We start from the raw sequence: 19756 nt of genomic DNA, 5'->3' as shown, positions 1-19756 counted from the left end.
TAATTTTTCGTCAAATATTAGATAATTCATCCGACCCAGGAATCAAACCGGATTCCTGAGAATATGTTAGGTGTTTAAGTGAATAGTATGAAAAGTAAAGATTCGGGGCTGCGGACAACCTTGCAGATTATCGAAACCCCAGCTCGAAGCAGGAGTAGAACTAGAAACGGAATGGTTTTTAATAAGAGTCTCCTTTTGGCGCCGCCCAAGGCCCAAGGTGGAAGAAACCATTTTCTAGGAAATGAGGAAAAAGACGTGAATTTTATTTAAAACTAAATTGTAATTCACTTATAATTTTATAATGTGAGATAATCAAAAAATAACAAACAGAATGAATTTTATTTCACTTTTTAAAGAATAATGTCGGTACTCGGTAGTCTATAAACAGGCTCAAAAATGTTTACTCATGCTATTTTTAGTCTATGGACTAAAATTGATTAATATTTTTAACTGGCAACAAATCCGATCATAGAATCAGTTGTTTGTCGATGGTCAATGTTTGAGTGATTTGTCGCAATCGCAAATGTCATAGTATTTTTTGAGCTCAATAATATCAGGATGGCAGAAAACAGAGAAGAAATTCTAGCAAATTTTCAGGTAAGAGTGCATGTATAAGATAGTGCTACATTATTCTAGTTGCTACCACTCTTTAGTAATTCGCAAAGGTTATGTGAAGTATAACAACAGTGACTCTTAATTCTCGTTTATCTCTTTGTGCTGTGGTCTTATCGTTGTATTCGAAGATTTTTTCAAAATTTCTTTGTTCTTTTTGTATGACTGCATTGGTTTTTCGTTCGTTTAATGCAGTTTGGACACGTGCAATACGTTAGAAATTAAGCCTTTATTGTTTCTTTGTGCATAGTCGTTGTTAACTTCCTTGAAGTTACTAAGCTACAAGGTAAACCTTGTGGTGTTTACTGCGTTCTCGAATTGCGTAGTATACGTAATTAAGGCAGCATTGTACTTCGTAAATATAAATAAAAATTATAATTCTAGGGTATAACAGCCATAGAAGATGTTGCTGAAGCTATTTACCACCTAGAAGAAGCAAATTGGGACTTGCTTGTGAGTATTACACTTTTATATTCTTAATTTAAACTGTAGAAATTATAAACATTACATATTACTGGCCATGTTCATTGAAATTGTCATACATACCACTATAGAAATCGATACAAAGGGATTTTTTCTTTCTTTATGTCATGACATCCATATAAGGGTTTGTTTATATTTATACTTCTTATTGGATGTCATTGATAATGAATTGCATCCAATCAGCTGTAAGTCAGATGATCCACATAAAATAAACAAAGATAAAAAAAAACATTGAATAACAATTCCAATCCTATACTAGTTATAGTTCATAATTTTGTGTAATATGTGAGAATTTTTCAACATTTAAAATCTGCATGTCATCATGCCTTTCTTGATTTTTGTCTAGTCAGACAGTCTCGGAGACTTTTGTACATGACTATGATACAGTAACTACTTTTGTAAAACAACTCCATGAGCATTTTAGCTTAACTTAAAGAACATATTTATTTGTTTCATCAATGTGAAAGAAACTTATAGCAGCATTATGAATTATGTAGACTGTATGGTGGGTGAAGTGGCAGGGCAACCAACTACCGCGCAATGTGTAGCGGAATTGTTGTTTTGGGTCTGGGTGTGAGCATGTGCTATATTCTAAATTTACATTGTTTATAAGTATAAATTAGAATCAATAGCTAAACTATTATGCCATAGTCTAGACAAATCTTATTGGACAAATATTTGCACATCTATTAATTTGTTTTTTTATGTAATGTGTTGACTGTTGCCTGGTAGTAAGCAATGATGCAGTCTACAATGGAGCATGTATGCCCATCAGTGACCTATTTATTCGGTAACTCTTAAAATGTGATAAACATTAGTAAAATTACTCTAATAGTTGGTGAATTAACTCTGCTTTTAAAAACATTCTTAAATTACCGTTCTTGTGTATCATGAAAAAAGTATGTGTCATTTTTAGAAAAGATAATCATTAAACTGTTATATCAAACATGAATCACCATTTTTAGTGATCATTTGGTGATTCTTGTTTGTCAAGATCATTTACATTATTATTTTGACTTTTCCTAATGAATCAACATCATTAAAGGTTAGTCATTAACCCAAATTAGCTCTTATTATTACTATTTTAAATCACATATCCGACAAATAAATACAGTCAATACAATTTTAAAATAGGTACCAAACTCTTTTTCCTCAATTGCAGGGGTTCCCAACCTTTTCTTGATCAAAGACTTTTTTTTATTTTTGTTAGGCCAGTGACCACTACTGCTATTTTTTATGTGGTTTCACATAAGATTATCTTATGAATAGATTTGTTCTAATAAAAATAGTGTCTTTTTGATTATGGAAATCAGTCAGTTCTCTCAGTAGTGACATATCTTTCCTCTCATTTTATTTAAGATTTAACAGTGGTATTTTTATAAGATGTTGTCTTGTGTATTTTTCTTATTCCGTAAACCATATTTTGCCTTCTGCCACTGACCACTGATTGGGAACCACTGCTCTGTTGTAATGTAAGTTTTATAAATAAGTAACTATCACTTTATACCTATAGCACTGTTATTATGTCATTGTCGTTGTGTATATAATTAGAATTCTAAATATCAAAGTATGCTTTTCACAAATTATTATTTTTCTATTTGTTCCATGTTATAAGTGTAAACCTGTTGACATACACTAATCGCTGTTCAGGATCCATAAATATAACTCCTCACTTCCTCAGCATTCAGTTTCGATATTTTTTAATTATGTAATTAGAAAACATATTTTATTTCAACTGAGAATTTGTAATGCAATAACTCAACAAGGTATACAGTAAAGTGTAATTTGTTAATAGTTTTTCAATTCTCTTTTAATTTTGATATTTAGACGCTTATAAAGCCTGCAACTTTTGTTCATTTGTAAAAATTGTTGCTACTTAGATGAATAGCTTCCTCCAAAAATAGTTTTATTATTGACCTGGGTATGACAAAAATGTTTGTTAATCACCATAGGATGGGTAGCAGCATCCTTCACATGCTAAATAAACCTCAAAGGTCACATTCTTCAATATGGTCTTTGTTCAGCAGAAATTTTTGACTATAGTAATGTGTATTGGATCACTATTAACCATTATATTTTTTTATCTATTGAGATTGCTATCTGCCTGTATTTACACACCTAAGTACGTCGTACTGTAATAAATGCGTTCCATATAAATTATATTAGAAACAAGTACATATGTAATATATATGGTGTTATCCTTGCTTTCCTTGTTAAGGTGTGACCATGGTTATAATTACATAAAAGATCTATAATAATACTTCCTAATAGATCTATATAACTTAATAGAAATCGGTAATCGCTGATGGTGGACTATGGGTATCTTCTACAAAAGAAAGATTTGCTATAATCTCCACACTTGGCAAGCCGATTGAAGTTCGCAGTTTAAAAGGACCAGCTTTATCATTATCAGAGAATGCTGCTGCCCAGTCTCTGTTAAATGTGTCATTAGTTGACCCTTTCATGATACCCGCTGAAAGAGTAAGGGTGTGACAAATGAATCCTACTCTGACAGATGTATTCTATTTCTACTCACTGTATGACAAGCTATAACTTAAATCAGACGTTTCATTTTTTTTTTACCATACTTTTAAAAAATGTAACGACGATGATGACATGATTACGTGATATTAACTGTATAAGTGGAATTGATGCATTTTACTAGTAATCCTTGAATTACGAAAATCGCCTTTATTGTGTAAGAAATAGAAACTTGATCAAGGTCGTTCTGACATTGAAGTGCGGTTGGCATTGTACAGCTTGAAGGCCTACCTCACTGCTTCTAAGTTTTACTTTATAATATATTTTATTGATTTCCGTCTGAAAATATTGTGACATAAAATCTATGATGCGTATCTATTCACACATCTACGTGTAGTATGGGTATGGGTGTGGATGTGGATGTGGATGCGGGTGCGTGCAAAAGATGCGTGAATAGGTGAATACAATGGGGTGCTAGGATATTTGTTGCACCCAGCCGCTATGTAGGCTATAGACACATCTTAGAACGATACAAGAACCAGTCTGATTAAATTCTTTTTTTTTTAATCTTTATTTTTATTAGGGCTGATTAAATTCTTGTTACCTTTTTTTTGAGGGGACAAAATCATCTAAAGCCTTCTCCCGCCTTGGGCGAGGCGAGAAGGCGTGTCAGACTCTTGCTGACTAAAAACCACCCCGTTCCTTCTGCTTTTCGAGCCGGAGCCCCAGTCACCCGTTAGGCAGTCCGTAGCTCCGGAAATTCTTGTTAGCTTAAATAACACATTGTGACGCATTTCATAAGGAATATACATCAAAATATGATAAGTCAGATAGTGTAGTCCATCGAAATATTACAATTAAAGGATCGAGTATTGGATTTTTTAAAAGACGCAATTTTAATTTTGCGACATGTGTGGGGTGTCAATAGCTTAACCACAAGTTTGTGGGTCGCCGACATTGTCTGTCACCTCTCCGTAGAATTAATAGTAGGTAGATGTAACATTTCAATTAACATTTCAGACATTTTGAAACAAACCCTTACAGTATTCTTGAATACAGCACCTTATTTATTTACATTAAAGACTAAAAGGAATCTTGTGTCACTTGTTTGTTCACAGGCAGCCATAAACCGAGTGATGCCACAGGACGGGAACAGCTCAGCCGCCAATGACAATGACACACACGATGTTGAGATGATAGACGATGATATATCTGTGATAACTCCAAAAACTCACCCACCAGGTAACTTATTAAGAGCAACTAGATTAACTGCAACAAGTTAGAGCAAAGTTATACAACAATTGTAACAATAACATTTGTGTTTAAACAAATTATAACAGTCCGATTGTATGTTATACTTAAAATGCAAAGCAAAGCCCGAGTGAATAGGTTGCGTATGGGCAGACGTGCTCCATCGTAAAATAAGCATCATCACCTTTACCATCAGGCGAGATAGCGGCCAAACGTCGCCCATTTAACATAAAATGTAATAATAATAATAACTAAGCTAGAATAAATATATTTTCCAGTTGCTATTACTTAATGGTTACATAACACCATAACTGTTTTTTAAAGGTTTCTGTAAAACTTATTGCGATTGCCGGAGAAAAGGAACCCGAGAGATTTGATTCCTTTGTCTGGCAAAGTATAACTGGGTTGTTTTCGAAAATATCCCAGCAATACCACGGAGTTTGGAGTTATGCCTGGTATATGGCAATAGGCTCACCCCCTATTACTTATAAACAAATTATAACGAAATGGGTGTACATCGTATAGCGGCATTAAGTGCCGTAATGGGCTCCTCTGTCTATCCCTTTGGGGATAAAAGGCGTGACGTTGTTGTTTTAATCAAGGCCTAAACTTAGGCAAGTATATTAAACGATTAATGTTTGTTCCACAGACCGGGAAGACACAAATCAAGCATCCACGTCAATGCATGTAAATTTTAATGCCGCTCCCAATCCCTTCGTAGAACTACAGGTTCATTGTAATAATAAGATACATGAAGTCAAAATGGCTGGGAGCGCTACTGTTGGTGAGTACCGCTTTATACTACCCACTCCCGCTCGGTTTCACCCGCTGCTCCTTATGATTGTAGCGTGATGTTCTATATCTTATAGCCTTCCGCGATAAATTAACTATTCGATAAAAGAACGAATTATTCAATAAGTACATTAAAGGAAACATATTATTTAACTTTATATGTTTGTACATAAATACTATAGTAACTATACAGTTAATCCATCCTCATAGTTTCAAATTACACATAGACAGTGGTTATCTACCACAATATTTTAAAACAGAACAGAATTAAAGAAAAATATTTATTACAAAAAGTTCTGTTACTAATTGCTGTCGTTTTATGTTAATCTGCTGTCTTTATATACATAGCATCATTAATTTAAATATACAAGTACTTTTGTTTACCTTAAACGCCTTTGATTTGTTTAAGGAAACCTTTCATGGTAACTATTTACTTTTACATTACATACCATTGACTGAAATTCACCTATAAATAACCACACAAATAAATAATTTGTTCTAAATATCTACTGAGATTAATACCAACAATTTTGTCAATCAGCTGACTTGAAGAAGGAATTGGAGAAGAAATGTGGCGTGCCAGTATGTCGGCAACAGTTGTCGGGGCTGGGCGGGTCGCGCGCCACCAGTAACGCGACACTGGTCAGTCTCAACCTACCCCCTAATGCAGTGCTGCGACTCAAGGCCGCTGAAACGCTTATGGCTGATGATGAGTAAGTACATTACACATTATTTTGACTTTTAATTATTTTCGCCACGGGAACATCATGGGTTCAAAAACTGCCCCGTTGGTCGAGTGGTTGCAAGTGGAACAGCCGTACAAGGGGTCTCGGGTTCGATTCCCGGGTCGGGCAAAGTACTATAGGGCTTTTTCAGTTTTTCGAAAATTTCTCAGTAGTAGCACGGATTCTGGACTTGTGTCCAGTATATGGTAATAAGCTCACCGCGTATTACATGGGACTTATAGCGCAAATGGTGAAAAGTGGGTGTACACTGTTAAGCGGTATTAAGTGCCGTAATGTGCACATTTGCTTACCCCTTCGGGGATAAAAAAGCGTGACGAACATCATGGGTGCTAAAAATGTATTCTACTCTGCCCTTACAACAAGCAAGACAAAACTTACTCTGCTGAGCAAAGGCTTCCCCTTACTTGCATCGTCCCTTGCATCCATTGGCTCAATCATTTTCTACCGATCTAATGTAAAACTGTTTCGTTACCAGGGTGGCAGAAAGGTTAACCACAACATACATTTTGCACGTGAACGTGGAAGACAAGGAGTATACGCTCAAGTACCCCGGCACGAAGACGGTGCAAGAAGTCAAGAACGACATATACTCGCTCACAGACATACCTGTTAGGCATCAGGTTAGTACTATTTATACATGACTAGCAAACCCGGCAAACTCCGTTTCGCCTGTTTTCCTGCTATTCTCGGACTGACGGATGTAAAACCGTGGAAATAGGTTCATGCGTTTTGGAGTTATAGCGTCAGGAAAGAAAACCGGACTTATTTTTATATTATAGATGATCTCTACTTTCAATGTTTTTCTTTTAATTGGGAAATATTACTGTATTAAAATTATAGATCACGCTGGAGTACACTATGGATGCATTAAAGTGGTTTGATTTGATTTAATTTTATAACACATGGATCGAGTCAAAGAAAGTACTGAAAAAACAATTAACCGACTCTCGAATTATTTGCAGCAGTAGTAATGCAGTTAATAACACATGTGACAAGTAATAAACCTCAACCTGTGGACTATTCTTTGTGTCTTATTAATAATAATATTTTACTTTTAAGAAAAAGTAGTTTACTTAACCGATAGGTCTAAACCACTATTCCAACATCATGATTACTTACCACTATGTCCCCCTGCAGTCGTGGACAGGCTGGCCGGCGGTGCCGGGGCTGGACGAGACGGTGCTGGCCATGGCGGGGCTCACGCTGCCGCAGCACGAGCTCAGCGTGCGCCGCGCGCCCAAGAAGGACTATAAGAGGGTAAATATGGTACTGGACTCTTCTACTAATCCACTAGTTTAAGGTCCATGTAAACTAACTTTAACCATTCTACAGTTACTTATGTCCGAATACTCAAATGCTACTCAATTTTAAGTTGTACTTAAATATCGTGCTATCTCTGTCATTTTATAAAGAATTGATAGTGACAGAACTACATTTGAGAGCGTCTTAAAATTGAGTAGCGTTTGAGTATTCGGGCATTAGAGTATTAACTTATGTACAACCCGTACGAATTAACTGTGCACGTCGCGCTGTGACGTCATTGGGACGCTGAGGTTGGACTATTGAGCGCTTGCGCTTGCGCGGCGAATACGGGGCAGCGGGGGAGGGTTGCATTCCAGCGGTCTACACAGTTGATTCGTAAGAGTTGTGCAGTGTAATAACAACACTATCATTTCCCTTTTTAAAATACATATTTAACCACTAGATAATATAACACTATATATCAACTCTTTCCATTATTAATAGCCTTACATAAACAACTGATAAGTCCTTTTAGTGTACAAAATAAATGAACATGTAATGGAGTAATGATATACATCTGGCATAAGTTCAGATTAGATTAGCATTGCTTTATAAAAGTTCAATTTTGGGTCAATCATAACTTCATCATCAGGCTAACTCAACCTTCTACTTATGATACCCACATGAAGTATAGAGGTTTGTTTGTTTGTTTGTTTGAACGCGCTAATCTCAGGAACCACTGGTCCGATTTGAATAATTCTTTGTGTGTTGAATATTGCATTTATTGAGGAAGGCTATAAGCTAAAAAAACATCACGCTATAATAAACACACGCCAAAAGGTTCCAGGCAGAGCGGGTGAAACCGCGCGGAAGTAGCTAGCAATACTATAATAGTTATGTAATCATGTTACAGATAATAGTAGAGAGTTCAGACAGTGAGAACAGTTCTGTGGAGGAGGTGGAGGACACGACGGAGGGCTACACCGGCGAGGACGACATGTTCGTGGACCTCGTGCAGACTGAGCGGTTGCAGCCACTCAGTGAGTACACTCATTCATTTAGGAGATTTTGATAGGAAATAATTAATTAGTGCTAGACTAACTCTAAAAAGGCCGGTAACACACCTGTGACTCCTCTGGTGTTGCGGGTGTCCATGGGCGGCTTACCATCAGGTAACTCGTTTGCCACCTATTCTTAAACTTAGTAACTCATTGTGCCAATGAGATTGCTTTTTGCAGGTCCATTAAAAATTTCAATTAGTTTAGCATTGAAAATTTACAATAAGTTAAATCCCAAGTCCAATTTCATGAAACTATATTCTACACGCAAGAGAAAAATATGAAAAATTAAACAAACAGAACTCATTTCTAATTTTTTTATCATTGTGTAACTTGAGTATTTCCCCTATTCCAGTGTCAGACAGTGTAGAAGACGAAGCGCTAGGCTGTATCGAGTTCGCGCAGCGGTTCCGCGCTCGGTACGGGCCCAACACGCCGCAGTTCTTCGAGGGCACCTTGCAGGACGCCATCAAGGAGTCCTGTCTCAAACCTGCCAAAGAGGTTTGTTTACACCTCACTTTAACGTTAGTTAACCACTCATATGCCCCTCGTATATGTATATAAAACACATTGTGTAAATTGTGGATCTGCGTTTTGGCATACCAAGGGTTAAACGCTGCAATAAGAAACAGCGGGAATTTTAAACGGGTATGTTTTGGCTCACATGGTGATCCAAATCAACTTATGGCATAGAAGTGTTTTTGATCCAAAAACTCATGAAGGGTTAACAGTTAATGGCTAATTTTATAGACTCAAAACTAGCCTCTTTCTACTGATGTCCATTAGCGAAACCAACTAAAGTTCATTTTGATCAAACACTATTAAAATAGCTTCATGAATCTCGTTGCAGCGCAAACTCCTAGGCGTGTACTTACACCACGAGCAGTCCGTGCTGTCCAACGTGTTCTGCGCGCAGCTGCTGGGCTGCGAGGCCGTGCTGCAGACCCTCGCCGCCAACTTCATCGTCTACGGCTGGGACCTCACGCACCCCGACAACAATAACATGTGAGTATACTGCTTGTCTGTGTTATCCCAAAACGAGTAGTACTTGTCTACTTCATCGTCTACGGCTGGGACCTCACGCACCCCGACAATAATAACATGTGAGTAGCTAATACTGCTTGTCTGTATCATTCAAAAACATGAGGTACTTGTCTAGCCATCCTCATAGAAACTGCTGTACCTCTTGATATTATCTATATTATAAAAATAAGTCGGGTTTTCCCTACTGACGCTATAATTCCAGAACGCACGGTTTTGCATTTGTTGGGAAGGTCTCGGGCTACGTGAGGTTTATAGCAAAGAAATTTCAGGAAGATTTCAAAAGAAAAACAGGGAAATCATTGGTGGCGAAACGGAGTTCGCCGGGTTTGCTAGTTACCTTTAAAATTTACAAAATAAAATTACACCCAATCACAAATTCTCAACAACAACCTCTGCAGTGCATCTCCTACAATAATTGTCTGTTATCATGTTCCAGGCTCCTATCGTCAGTAACGAACGCGCTGGGTCCGGTGGCGAGTATGACGATACGCAACCTGCCACTGGACCGCATGCCCGCGCTGCTCATCATCATGCGGGTCCGCTCCAACACCGAGATATACTCCGTCATCAATGGTTCGTATTGTACACATACATACATAACCTCACGCCTGTCTCCCATGGGGGTAGGCAGAGACAATGGAACACCAATTGCCACGGTTCTTACACACTTCTTTTAGATAAAGGGCCAAATTAAAAGACTGATGTCTGTTGATGAAGCGAAAGGATTGTACACAGTATACAGTATTTTAAAACATTTGTAATCTGTTTGGTTGCCTCATTGACCAAGTGGTTGCAAGTGCGACTGCCGGGCAAAAAGTATCGGGTTCGATTCCCGGGTCGGGCGAAGTATTACTGGGTCTTTTCGGATTTTCGAAAATTTCTCAGTAGTAGCACGAAGTCTGGAAATGTGTCCGGTATATGGCAATAGGTACACCACTTATTACATGGGACTTACAAAATAAATTGTGAAAAGTTGATGTACATTGTACAGTGGCGTTACATGCTATAATGTGCACCTCTGCCTACCCCATCGGGGATAAAAGGTGTGACGATATAATCTGTTTTACTTTGCATAACTAACATAAATTACTAACACTAGTCTATAAGTACATTGTTACTAACTAAATGGACACCATGGTCTGAAATAGATAAATTATTAATAATAATGTAACTGATGGTCCTCTTAGAGAAAACACGAGTGTCCCATATACAGCGCATTCCAATAACCTACCGATCGGTAGATTTGCCTACCAGAGGTAGAATTTTGACACATTTTGTATGGAGATTATGTCAAAATTCTACCGCTGGTAGGCAAATCTACCGATCGGTAGGTTATTGGAATGCGCCGATAATCAACATCTTGGTAAACAGGTAACGTGGGCGTGTCTGAGTTGCTGGGTGGCCTGGTAGAAGCGTTGGAGCGGTTCAGCTCGGCGCGGGAGGACGAGGCGCGCCTCGAGCGGGAGCGGGACGCCAGGCAGCGGGTCAAGCGGGAGCAGGACGAAGCTTACCAGCGGAGCTTAGAGGCAGACAGGTCAGGACCATGGCATCATAGTACCAGCTACAATATATTTACTGCCTAAACAGCTAGCTAGCAACACATAACGTATAAAGTGCTGTTTCTGGATATTTTTACCTAAGCTCAGAATACTAAAAACTGGTTGAGTTGTTATTTTTATTGTGGTTTGTCCATTCAACAACATTCAAATTAGTATTATTGAAATCTGTGCTCGAGATATGTTCTTTTGAGAGTACACATGATTTACCTGTATGGTTGCTAATACATTCTTTCGTTTCATATTTACAGGGCTAAAGAAGAAGTAAAAAAGAAACAAGAAGAAGAAAGAAATCAAGAGTTAGAACGTGCAGAATCAGAAAGACAAATGGAGGAAGCTAAAAAAGAGGTCAGTAGAGCTGTTGATTTGTGTTGATGAACAAAAGCATTGCTCTTTTCCGCAGGCTCTAGATTCTCGACAAGCTGGTGACGGAACGTATGAAGAAGCACTAATTTTAAAGGATATCCTATGGTAGTTGTGGTTGACAGGAAAGCTTATCTTTTTCTTCTACGCTCTATGTGGAAGTTATTCCAATTTCTAGCTTCATTTTGTACGAGCAGTATATTTTTACATAATCTGTCAGCCACGTAAGATTTGTGTAGTTATTAAAGTATGTCCGTGTCCAGGCGGAGCGCGCGGAGGCGGCGATGCGAGTGCCGGCGGAGCCGGCGGGCGCGGCGGGCGAGGTGGCGCGCATCCGCGTCCGTCTGCCGCCGCCGCACGACTACTGTCTCGAGAGGCGCTTCCACGCACACGACACGCTCGAGGTAACGCTAAATTTACAGATAGTCGAACTTAAATACCAAAGTCCTTGGATCGATCTTGGTTTTTGACGGAAACTCCTCACAACTATAGTCAAACATTAATCATAATCTAAAGATTTTGGATTGAGATTGATTATTGAGCTAGTGCTCCTTACTCATTGTATCAGCTACAAGATGACTTTGAGATTGGCCGACTCGAATGAGCTAACCAATCAAAGCCGTTTTCGTTCAACGTAAAGCAAACTCGTACTAAGGGTTCTGAACTTAGATCTTAGGAACCTTCATCCAGCATTTACAAGTTGTTTTAAATCATTTAAAGAATGTAAACTCACTGTGAAAAATTTGTAATCAGTTTGTAATATTGTTTCAGGCGTTATTAGACTTCCTCGCATCTAAAGGTTATCCACAACAAAGCTTTAAGGTCATCTCCAGTTGGCCCAGGAGAGATGTAAGTTATATTCTATTCTCATTTGTCCATAGTAAATTCCCAAGTTTTCTAGTTATAAACCCTCATATAAATAGCTCTTTTTTTCTTATCCCTACTTGCTAAAGTTCGACATGATATCGTTTTATTTCTTTCTTGAGAAACTCCCTTCCCTTATCTTTCTTTCCTTATACAATCTATAAAACTGTTTCGTCAATCCGCATTTAAACAGAGGTACACATAACATGAAACGTAACACTCACATTTTGTCTATTGTGTCATGCATATCAATTAGTAGATCAACCTATAATTACTATCTACCAGATTCCATGCCAAAAATTCAGTAGTCTTCATACTAATTAGTGTTTATCTTTCTCCCAGCTTACCCTGGAATCTCCGACTAGCACACTGAAGGCTCTGAAGCTGTACCCGCAGGAGACAGTCATGCTGGAGGAGCGGTGAAACTCGCCGGCGCGCTCCGTCACACGCAGCCAACACAACTACGAGACCCGATAAACACAACTATACACTCTACCTTCACACATACAGAGACCATTTTCCTGTGACAGTTATAATCAAATGAGAAGTAAAATCAGGTACATATACAAATCTTCTCTATTCATTCATAATTAGAGCCCATTTTTCAGTGACTGTATGCCGCTAAAGTTCCTATTACAAAATCTCGAATATTATCTCGTCTCGTGGTCTCTATTATACAACCGCATTCCTACAAAACAATAACCTTTGTAAGTTGTAAAATATGTAACTTCTGTCTTTGGAATAAAGTCTAATTTAGCGTGGCTTTTAAAGTTTTGTGAAACTATTAAATATTTTAAGTAATAGACAGGATATGTTTAATCAATGATCTGAGGGTCGGCGCTAGCATGTTCGATATTAAACTGCCAAAAGAATATGAACTTTATGGCAGTAGCCATAGAATTTATAATATATGTGCCGACCCTTTAATTCGTCATCAACAGTTGATTAATTCTTATATGAATATATACAGTATATATTTATTATAACCAGTTAATCTTAATTTGAAATCATAATTTTAGTATTACTATCGTTTATCTATAAACTATTACTAACTGAGGGGCTGTTATGAAACCTACAGGCGATAGACCTCCATTATTTTTAAATTAATTTTAATATATGGTAACATTGTTCTATAAATACTTGTTATTGTGTGTCAAAAAAACGTAAATGTCTACCTTATGTTCAGGAATTAAGGTTTAATTTTAATTCGCAGATTATTCAGATGTTGTTGACTCCTACGACAAAGGCAGCTTGTATACCATAATAATTACATTTTAACTTTTTTACATTAATCTATAGTATTGCATTTTTTCTATATCTTATAACTATAATAATACGAGTATGTAGTTTGATATGAAGCAAGAATATAACAGAATAATTAATATATTATGCAACTCTGTTTTAAACTACTGGGCCCCTCGTCAAAAGTATTTTAAAACAAATTACCTGCATTATGTATGTAGCTTTATACAGCATTTAGTGATGAGTAGTCAACCGCTGAGGTAGTCGCTCTTCACGCCTATATAGTTAACTAAACATGACATAATCTAATAGCAGACTAAGATATAAACAATCAATATAATGCGCGTTGTAACTTGAAATTAATGAGACTTGGATATTGAGTCTTATTCATATACCAATAGTGTTTGTATTGCGTTGTGCACCCGCCGCGGACGGAGCTCCTTGCTGCATCAGCTTTATAGCGAACAACAGACGTATGGACGAACATTTATATTCAGTGCAACGTTAAAAATCCTCATTTATATCTCATATAAATGATTAGCTTAATATTGTACATGCGTTGTACAACAGCGACAGAGACCCGGTTCCAAATACAGTATCGTGACGTCATATATTTGTAAACATGCATCACAATACTTTAAAAGCCAAAGAGCTGCGTTTAATGTTTTTTTATGTTGCGACGTTACAGTACTGTGTTTGGAACCCGGTCTTTTGGTTCTATGTACTGATTTTTATGTAAACTTCGTTCGTGCACTGTGGCTGACTGACTACCCCCGGTCGGTCGCAGTGCAGTGTATTATATACTTACATACATACATGATATGATAATAGTATAAATTATTATGCAAGTGGATATCCGTACAGATTTTGGATGATTGTAATTTTTTTCACGAATCCACTCCGGAGTGTAATTGTATTGCGAGGAAGTTATGTACCCAAATAATAAACAGATGGAAGATATTTTGTTGGTTTTTATTTTTTACTTGGTATTGCACATGCAGTTTTTAAAAAGCAGTTGCAGTATATTTTGTGTATCACATAATTATCTAGTGGTGTTATCACCTAAGTACCTATTGGTATATTCTCGTCATTCACAGTCTGTTTTACTTATCTTATTTTCAAGAGTTGTTATTTGATTGCAGCCAATTTCATTATTAATATTCATTCATTATGGATATTCTACAAATTCATTTTTTGAAGCATATATAATTACTTTATAAATCTTACTAAGTCTCTACTTTGAAGCAGTAGGCAATGCCCAAATCTAATCATTGAAACTTTTCTACTATCAGGTACTTTTGTCATTCAATTGTTTCTTGCTAACTATAAATTACATCATCAACTACAGCTAATCCTTTTTTTGTAGACGTGTTGAAACCTTCAAAAGGCGCCTAACTTTTTGGAGAAAATACTAGGGAGTTTCGGATTTTTACCTCACTAAAACCTCCCTGGTGGCCACCATCTGCACCTAAAGGAGGCACCGGGTCCTCTTAGTAGACCAACCCTGGAGAAACTACAGCTAAATCCTAAACTACATCAAGTTACTAAAGTCTAAACCTACCTCTAATTAGTGCCTAAAATCCCGCACACTCCCTAATTGAACAACTCTATCTATAATAATTTCGCAAAATAGTACGACTATAGAAGTGGCCATCCCGAATGTGAGTGCTAGCAGTGGCGTAGAGAACTCTCTGATGCCGACACAGAATATACTGGAGTCCGGCGTATGCGCACACTCGGGCATCGGCTCGTCGATCTCTGATTGGATGCGAGGGGGCAGACCCACTTCGTACATCTTTCGGATGCTGAAATAAATTTTCATTAGTAACATTGGGTATTGATTACTTCAATACTAAATAATTAAAAGAAATACTAATAGACGCTCCGTTTGCCCGTTGCGGTTATCCGACAAATGGGCAGTATTATGGGTTCTTCAGTAATAGCAGTAATTAATGAAGTGGACCCTACTTTACTTTTACTTTTCCTCGCATTCAGTAGCCTTAGTATGAGTTTTATTTACGTTTAAAGTAATCAAAACTAGAGCGCGTTCGGTGCTCTGGTTGGTCGGTATATTCGAGCCAACCAATCAGGACGCCAAACGCGCTCTCTGCTTAAACGTAAAGCAAACTATATGAATGTCTACTAAGGGTTCTGGTAAGGATAAGCACGGTTATAAAGTAAAACGTAGTTGTAGTTTGATAAACCAGTTTTTGCACACTTACGCGTAAGCAATATGTTCCTTATACGGCGAGTGTTTTCTAACCACGACGCCCATTCTCTGCAGTGGATACATCTGTACTAACGTGGTCTCACAGATCTCCCTCTCGGTGAACGTCGCCTTAATCAGAGGGAACGCAAATGTAGTGTCTATGTGGAAGGCAAAGCCTCCTTTCTTCACTAACGCTATTCCTTCCTCGGGTGTGAAGAAATTGTACTGTGCGGATGTTGCGACCTTCTTGTGATACAGTTCTATTGCTACTGGATCTGTTGTGCGCTGTAACATTTAATACTTTAAATAGGTTCCAAGGTACTGGTTTTAATCCAAATCCTTTCTTGTTTTGCGATCTTATGTCGTTACAAGAAACTTCAATAAATAACAAAATCAGTTCATCACATAGAAATATGCGATTTCTAAAATTTGTCTCTGTTCTGTATGCGCTTAAGAATCGCAGATTTGCGTAGGTATACGAATGACGACGTGATGAGAAAGACATTCTATACGAGTTCTTAAGTAGGTATTTATAAATAGAGAGATATCTACCTACTAGGTATAATACATATACTACCTACTTAGGAGATACCTGCTAGGTAGATACCTATCTCTTAAGTAGTACCTAGTGAAGTCACATAAACAAATGAGCCATATCTACCACTTAGGAAATGATATCAAATGATTCCGAGTACTCACTTTAAAATAATCTCTATCATACACAATATCATGGGAGCCGGCCTTCAGATCGCTGTCCAAGATATCCTTCAGTGTCCTGATGTTCCTGGGAGGCTCCAGCAGCAAGGAGGACACTATCGTCGCGTTGTAGTACTGGTACAATGTCACCGCGTACACGAATGTGGTGAAAATCACTAGCTTAGTTGACGTCGACTCACGGTTTATTGAAATCCCTATAAAATAAGTACTGCATTTATGTAGGGAGTTTCAAGTCAATTCAACTAGGTGTAGTAGAAATATGGGTGATCTTTAACCAAGCTGTGGTAGCAAAAGATAGATATTTAGGATTATTTAATTCAACAGTCACAGCAGCAAAGAACCAATAAAAGTAACTGACATTAGGCATAAGTAAAACACAGTGAAACAGGAATTAACAGCATTCTGTTTCCCTTCGCAGTACTTCAGGCATTCCGACAAAATACCAAATCTCTTATCACGTAAGTAAAAAGTTAAACTCTAACTTATCATTGCAGAAAATTTGCCTTCTTTCTTAACTTACCTTGCTGACAAATAGCGCCCCATATCACAAGTCCAGCTAAACTAAATGAGGAGTCCTCATTATCACCTTTATGGTTTTGCACCACCAGCATCACCCACAGGGTGATGGCTGTCACCGCTAACATGGCGACGACGCAGTACCACACCACGTCACTGAGAGGCCGCGTGTATATCGTGTAGAAACCGCCCGGGTACTTTGGGTGGCGGAACAGAAAACTGTGCCTGGTAATGAAGAAGCTTTCAGCAGGATACGAATGGTTTTTTTAATAGTAGGTCTTTTAGTTAAGTCTTTTCTCTTTGATCTCTGGTGAAGACCTCAAAGAAAACCGACCGTGAAACAACACTCTCGTTATGTGAGTGAGGTTACCAGGTTACCCCTTCCCCATCCCCGATTTCCTAACTACCCTTAAATTCCTATCCCCAAAAAGCCGGCAACGGACTTATAACGCCTCTGGTGTTTCGACTGCCCATGGGCGGCGGCGATTGCTTACCATCAGGTGTTCCGTCTGCTCGTTTACCGGCCATAAAAAAGATTATTGAACATTCTAGGTCACAGGAGTAAAGTGGAGTGAATAAGACAGGTCCTGTGGTGGTCAATAGACTATACCTATGTGAGAAAACTTTGTCTAAAGTATCGAAACTTATTACGATTCACTGTCAGGACCAAAAAATTGCTTAAAGCATTACGTATATTAACATATCTTTCGATTCGTGATGTGATAAAGCTTTGAATCAACGTGGTTTCTTACCTTGACATCCAAACTTCGGAGATGTACTGAACACGTTCACCTCTATCTATCCTATAGAATATAGGGGCTCCTCCAATTTCTGCCATGCCTTGATAAAGAGCGTTCACCATGCCATCGAAACTACCATTGCGTTGGTATCCCCACGTACTAACGCGGTGTATGTCATAGCTACAAAAATACAGTAGATAGGTGTACCTAAATAGCTTTCCATTGTTCACAAGTCTACCAATTTGCCCTACTAATACACTTGTCTCTTAGCCACACTGGTCTTTAGCCTCGGTAAACACATAGACAAACCAAATTTTAAAATTCTTTAAAAGCTCTTAGTACTAGACGTAGGTAGGTCCGCTATAACCACTTACCTGATATTGTACATATCTCGCATAAACTTCAACATAATAAAGTACTTCATACGGTGCACGGTGTCCACATCAATCTGCGACTTAATTGGCTTCTCCATATACTGTTCTATGGTCTGGTTCACTATCCTGGGCGTCGTGAGGATGATCACCGCCGTCTTCACGAATATTCCTTGCAAGTTCCAACGGTTGGGCGAGTTGATAAACAGTGAAGTATTCCAATGACCTACCTTTCTGACATTGTAAGTACCCCTGTATTTTGTTCCAGTATTGAAAACTTCGTACAAGTTAAATGTTTGATTAATTTTATGGGCGACAATGACATCGGAGTCCACTTCTATGGGATACTGGGATAACATCTCGGTAGTCCCCGTCACATCCTCCGTTATTATTATAAAGGAATACCCTTGAAAGGATATTGTATCCGAATCTAATACTGAAGTCCATCGTTCACAAGCGGCGTCTATTACTAATCCAACCTTTGGATAAGACGTCGCCACATTATACGTTACGTTATAATCAATGTTAGCGCTCGCCACCAAGATACCATGCTCGTTCAATACTTTATGCACATTACTCACGACATAGTTATCGTAACAATGAAATATTACACCGTTTTTTAAATTTTTTAGTTTAAAAATGTCGATAACTAGTCTTACATCTGTTACAGAAAGAGCTAGCAATAAGTTACACAGCAAATTCATGATACTGAAAAGAGAAGGATTTAAACATTGGTCGACTTTATCGCTGTGTCCCACGAAGACCAATGTTATAGATGAAAATAATTTTATAATAAAACCGTTTAAAATCGTAGCGATTTTCAATTTAACATTGTAACGTGAATGACAATAAAATGGGCGATATTATAAAAACCTCTTGTTAGGGCGCTACACGATTGCGGCGCATGATGAATACGGTTGATCGCCTGTTTTGATCCCCCTAGACAATGGTAACATTTTGAATATGACGAAAGAAGATTCACATTAGGTAATTCTTGTGGACGCGAATATTTTTGTTGCGAACTGTGTACAAAGTTTCAAAACGAAGGTTTAGAACCAGTGTGAGTTAGTGGATTACAAGGAATTACATTGGTACTACCGACAGAAACGCGGTGTTTTACTATTTACCTCATAAAGAAGCTCCATCCAATCTTTGCCCGGTGTTTCTTTACGAAATTGTATCAGGAAAGAGGAGATCCGTAATCGAACTAAAATCACTGATATAACTAACCGGATTGGCAAGAAGTGGCAGTGAGCGGGGCATCAAGGAAGGAGAACCGATGGCCGATGAGAACTTACAGAATACGCCGCAGTGAGACGGCGCCCTTACTGTCAGCAAGTTGACTGAAATTATGAATATAAAATGAAGAAAGCCTCCACTCTGTTGACGTTGATACCACCCGCCTCTATTAACGTCAATATTATGTCGAAATCTAAACAGTAACTATTATGGTTTCAATAGAACCCATG

At 38.0% G+C, this 19756-nt stretch overlaps 2 protein-coding genes across 3 annotated transcripts; one reads left to right on the top strand and one right to left on the bottom strand.

The window, feature by feature from the left end:
• The first annotated feature begins 439 nt into the window (after positions 1 to 439).
• Positions 440 to 14694, top strand: LOC118265774 (FAS-associated factor 1). Of its 2 annotated transcripts, none has more exons than XM_050695186.1 (16): positions 440 to 597; positions 997 to 1065; positions 4695 to 4818; positions 5477 to 5611; positions 6161 to 6332; positions 6841 to 6985; positions 7503 to 7622; positions 8521 to 8647; positions 9021 to 9166; positions 9516 to 9670; positions 10146 to 10282; positions 11081 to 11243; positions 11517 to 11613; positions 11892 to 12032; positions 12400 to 12477; positions 12835 to 14694. In XM_050695186.1, exons 1-16 carry the CDS (start codon positions 559 to 561, stop codon positions 12913 to 12915), a joined length of 1929 nt encoding a protein of 642 aa, XP_050551143.1. In that variant the 5' UTR covers positions 440 to 558; the 3' UTR covers positions 12916 to 14694. The 2 variants fall into 2 exon arrangements, with proteins under 2 accessions (XP_050551143.1, XP_050551142.1); XM_050695185.1 differs by having other exon boundaries at positions 7503 to 7631.
• LOC118265776 (ionotropic receptor 75a) lies at positions 14688 to 19750 on the bottom strand. Its single transcript, XM_035578940.2, has 6 exons — positions 18291 to 19750; positions 17929 to 18096; positions 17181 to 17401; positions 16643 to 16854; positions 15957 to 16228; positions 14688 to 15539 (listed from the first exon to the last, which is right to left on the bottom strand). Exons 1-6 carry the CDS (start codon positions 18989 to 18991, stop codon positions 15302 to 15304), a joined length of 1812 nt encoding a protein of 603 aa, XP_035434833.2. The 5' UTR covers positions 18992 to 19750; the 3' UTR covers positions 14688 to 15301.
• Positions 19751 to 19756: the final 6 nt, after the last annotated feature.

The sequence above is a fragment of the Spodoptera frugiperda genome, chromosome 7 (genome assembly GCF_023101765.2).
Source record: "Spodoptera frugiperda isolate SF20-4 chromosome 7, AGI-APGP_CSIRO_Sfru_2.0, whole genome shotgun sequence".
Lineage (NCBI taxonomy): Eukaryota > Metazoa > Arthropoda > Insecta > Lepidoptera > Noctuidae > Spodoptera > Spodoptera frugiperda.
Note: the sequence above shows the minus strand (reverse complement) of the source record. Positions and strands in the feature narration are given on the sequence as shown.

What these genes read in the sequence shown, in the direction of transcription:
- LOC118265774 (XM_050695185.1), top strand. Translation starts at nt 559, where the DNA reads ATGGCAGAAAACAGAGAAGAAATTCTAGCAAATTTTCAG. An exon ending in AAGCAAATTGGGACTTGCTT is followed by an intron (nt 1,066 to 4,694) that starts GTGAGTATTACA and finishes GTTTGTTCACAG; the next exon opens with GCAGCCATAAACCGAGTGAT. An exon ending in GTCTCAAACCTGCCAAAGAG is followed by an intron (nt 9,167 to 9,515) that starts GTTTGTTTACAC and finishes ATCTCGTTGCAG; the next exon opens with CGCAAACTCCTAGGCGTGTA.
- LOC118265776 (XM_035578940.2), bottom strand. Translation starts at nt 18,991, where the DNA reads ATGAATTTGCTGTGTAACTTATTGCTAGCTCTTTCTGTAACAGATGTA. An exon ending in TCCGAAGTTTGGATGTCAAG is followed by an intron (nt 17,402 to 17,928) that starts GTAAGAAACCAC and finishes CTTCATTACCAG; the next exon opens with GCACAGTTTTCTGTTCCGCC. An exon ending in GGGCGCTATTTGTCAGCAAG is followed by an intron (nt 16,855 to 17,180) that starts GTAAGTTAAGAA and finishes CTTATTTTATAG; the next exon opens with GGATTTCAATAAACCGTGAG.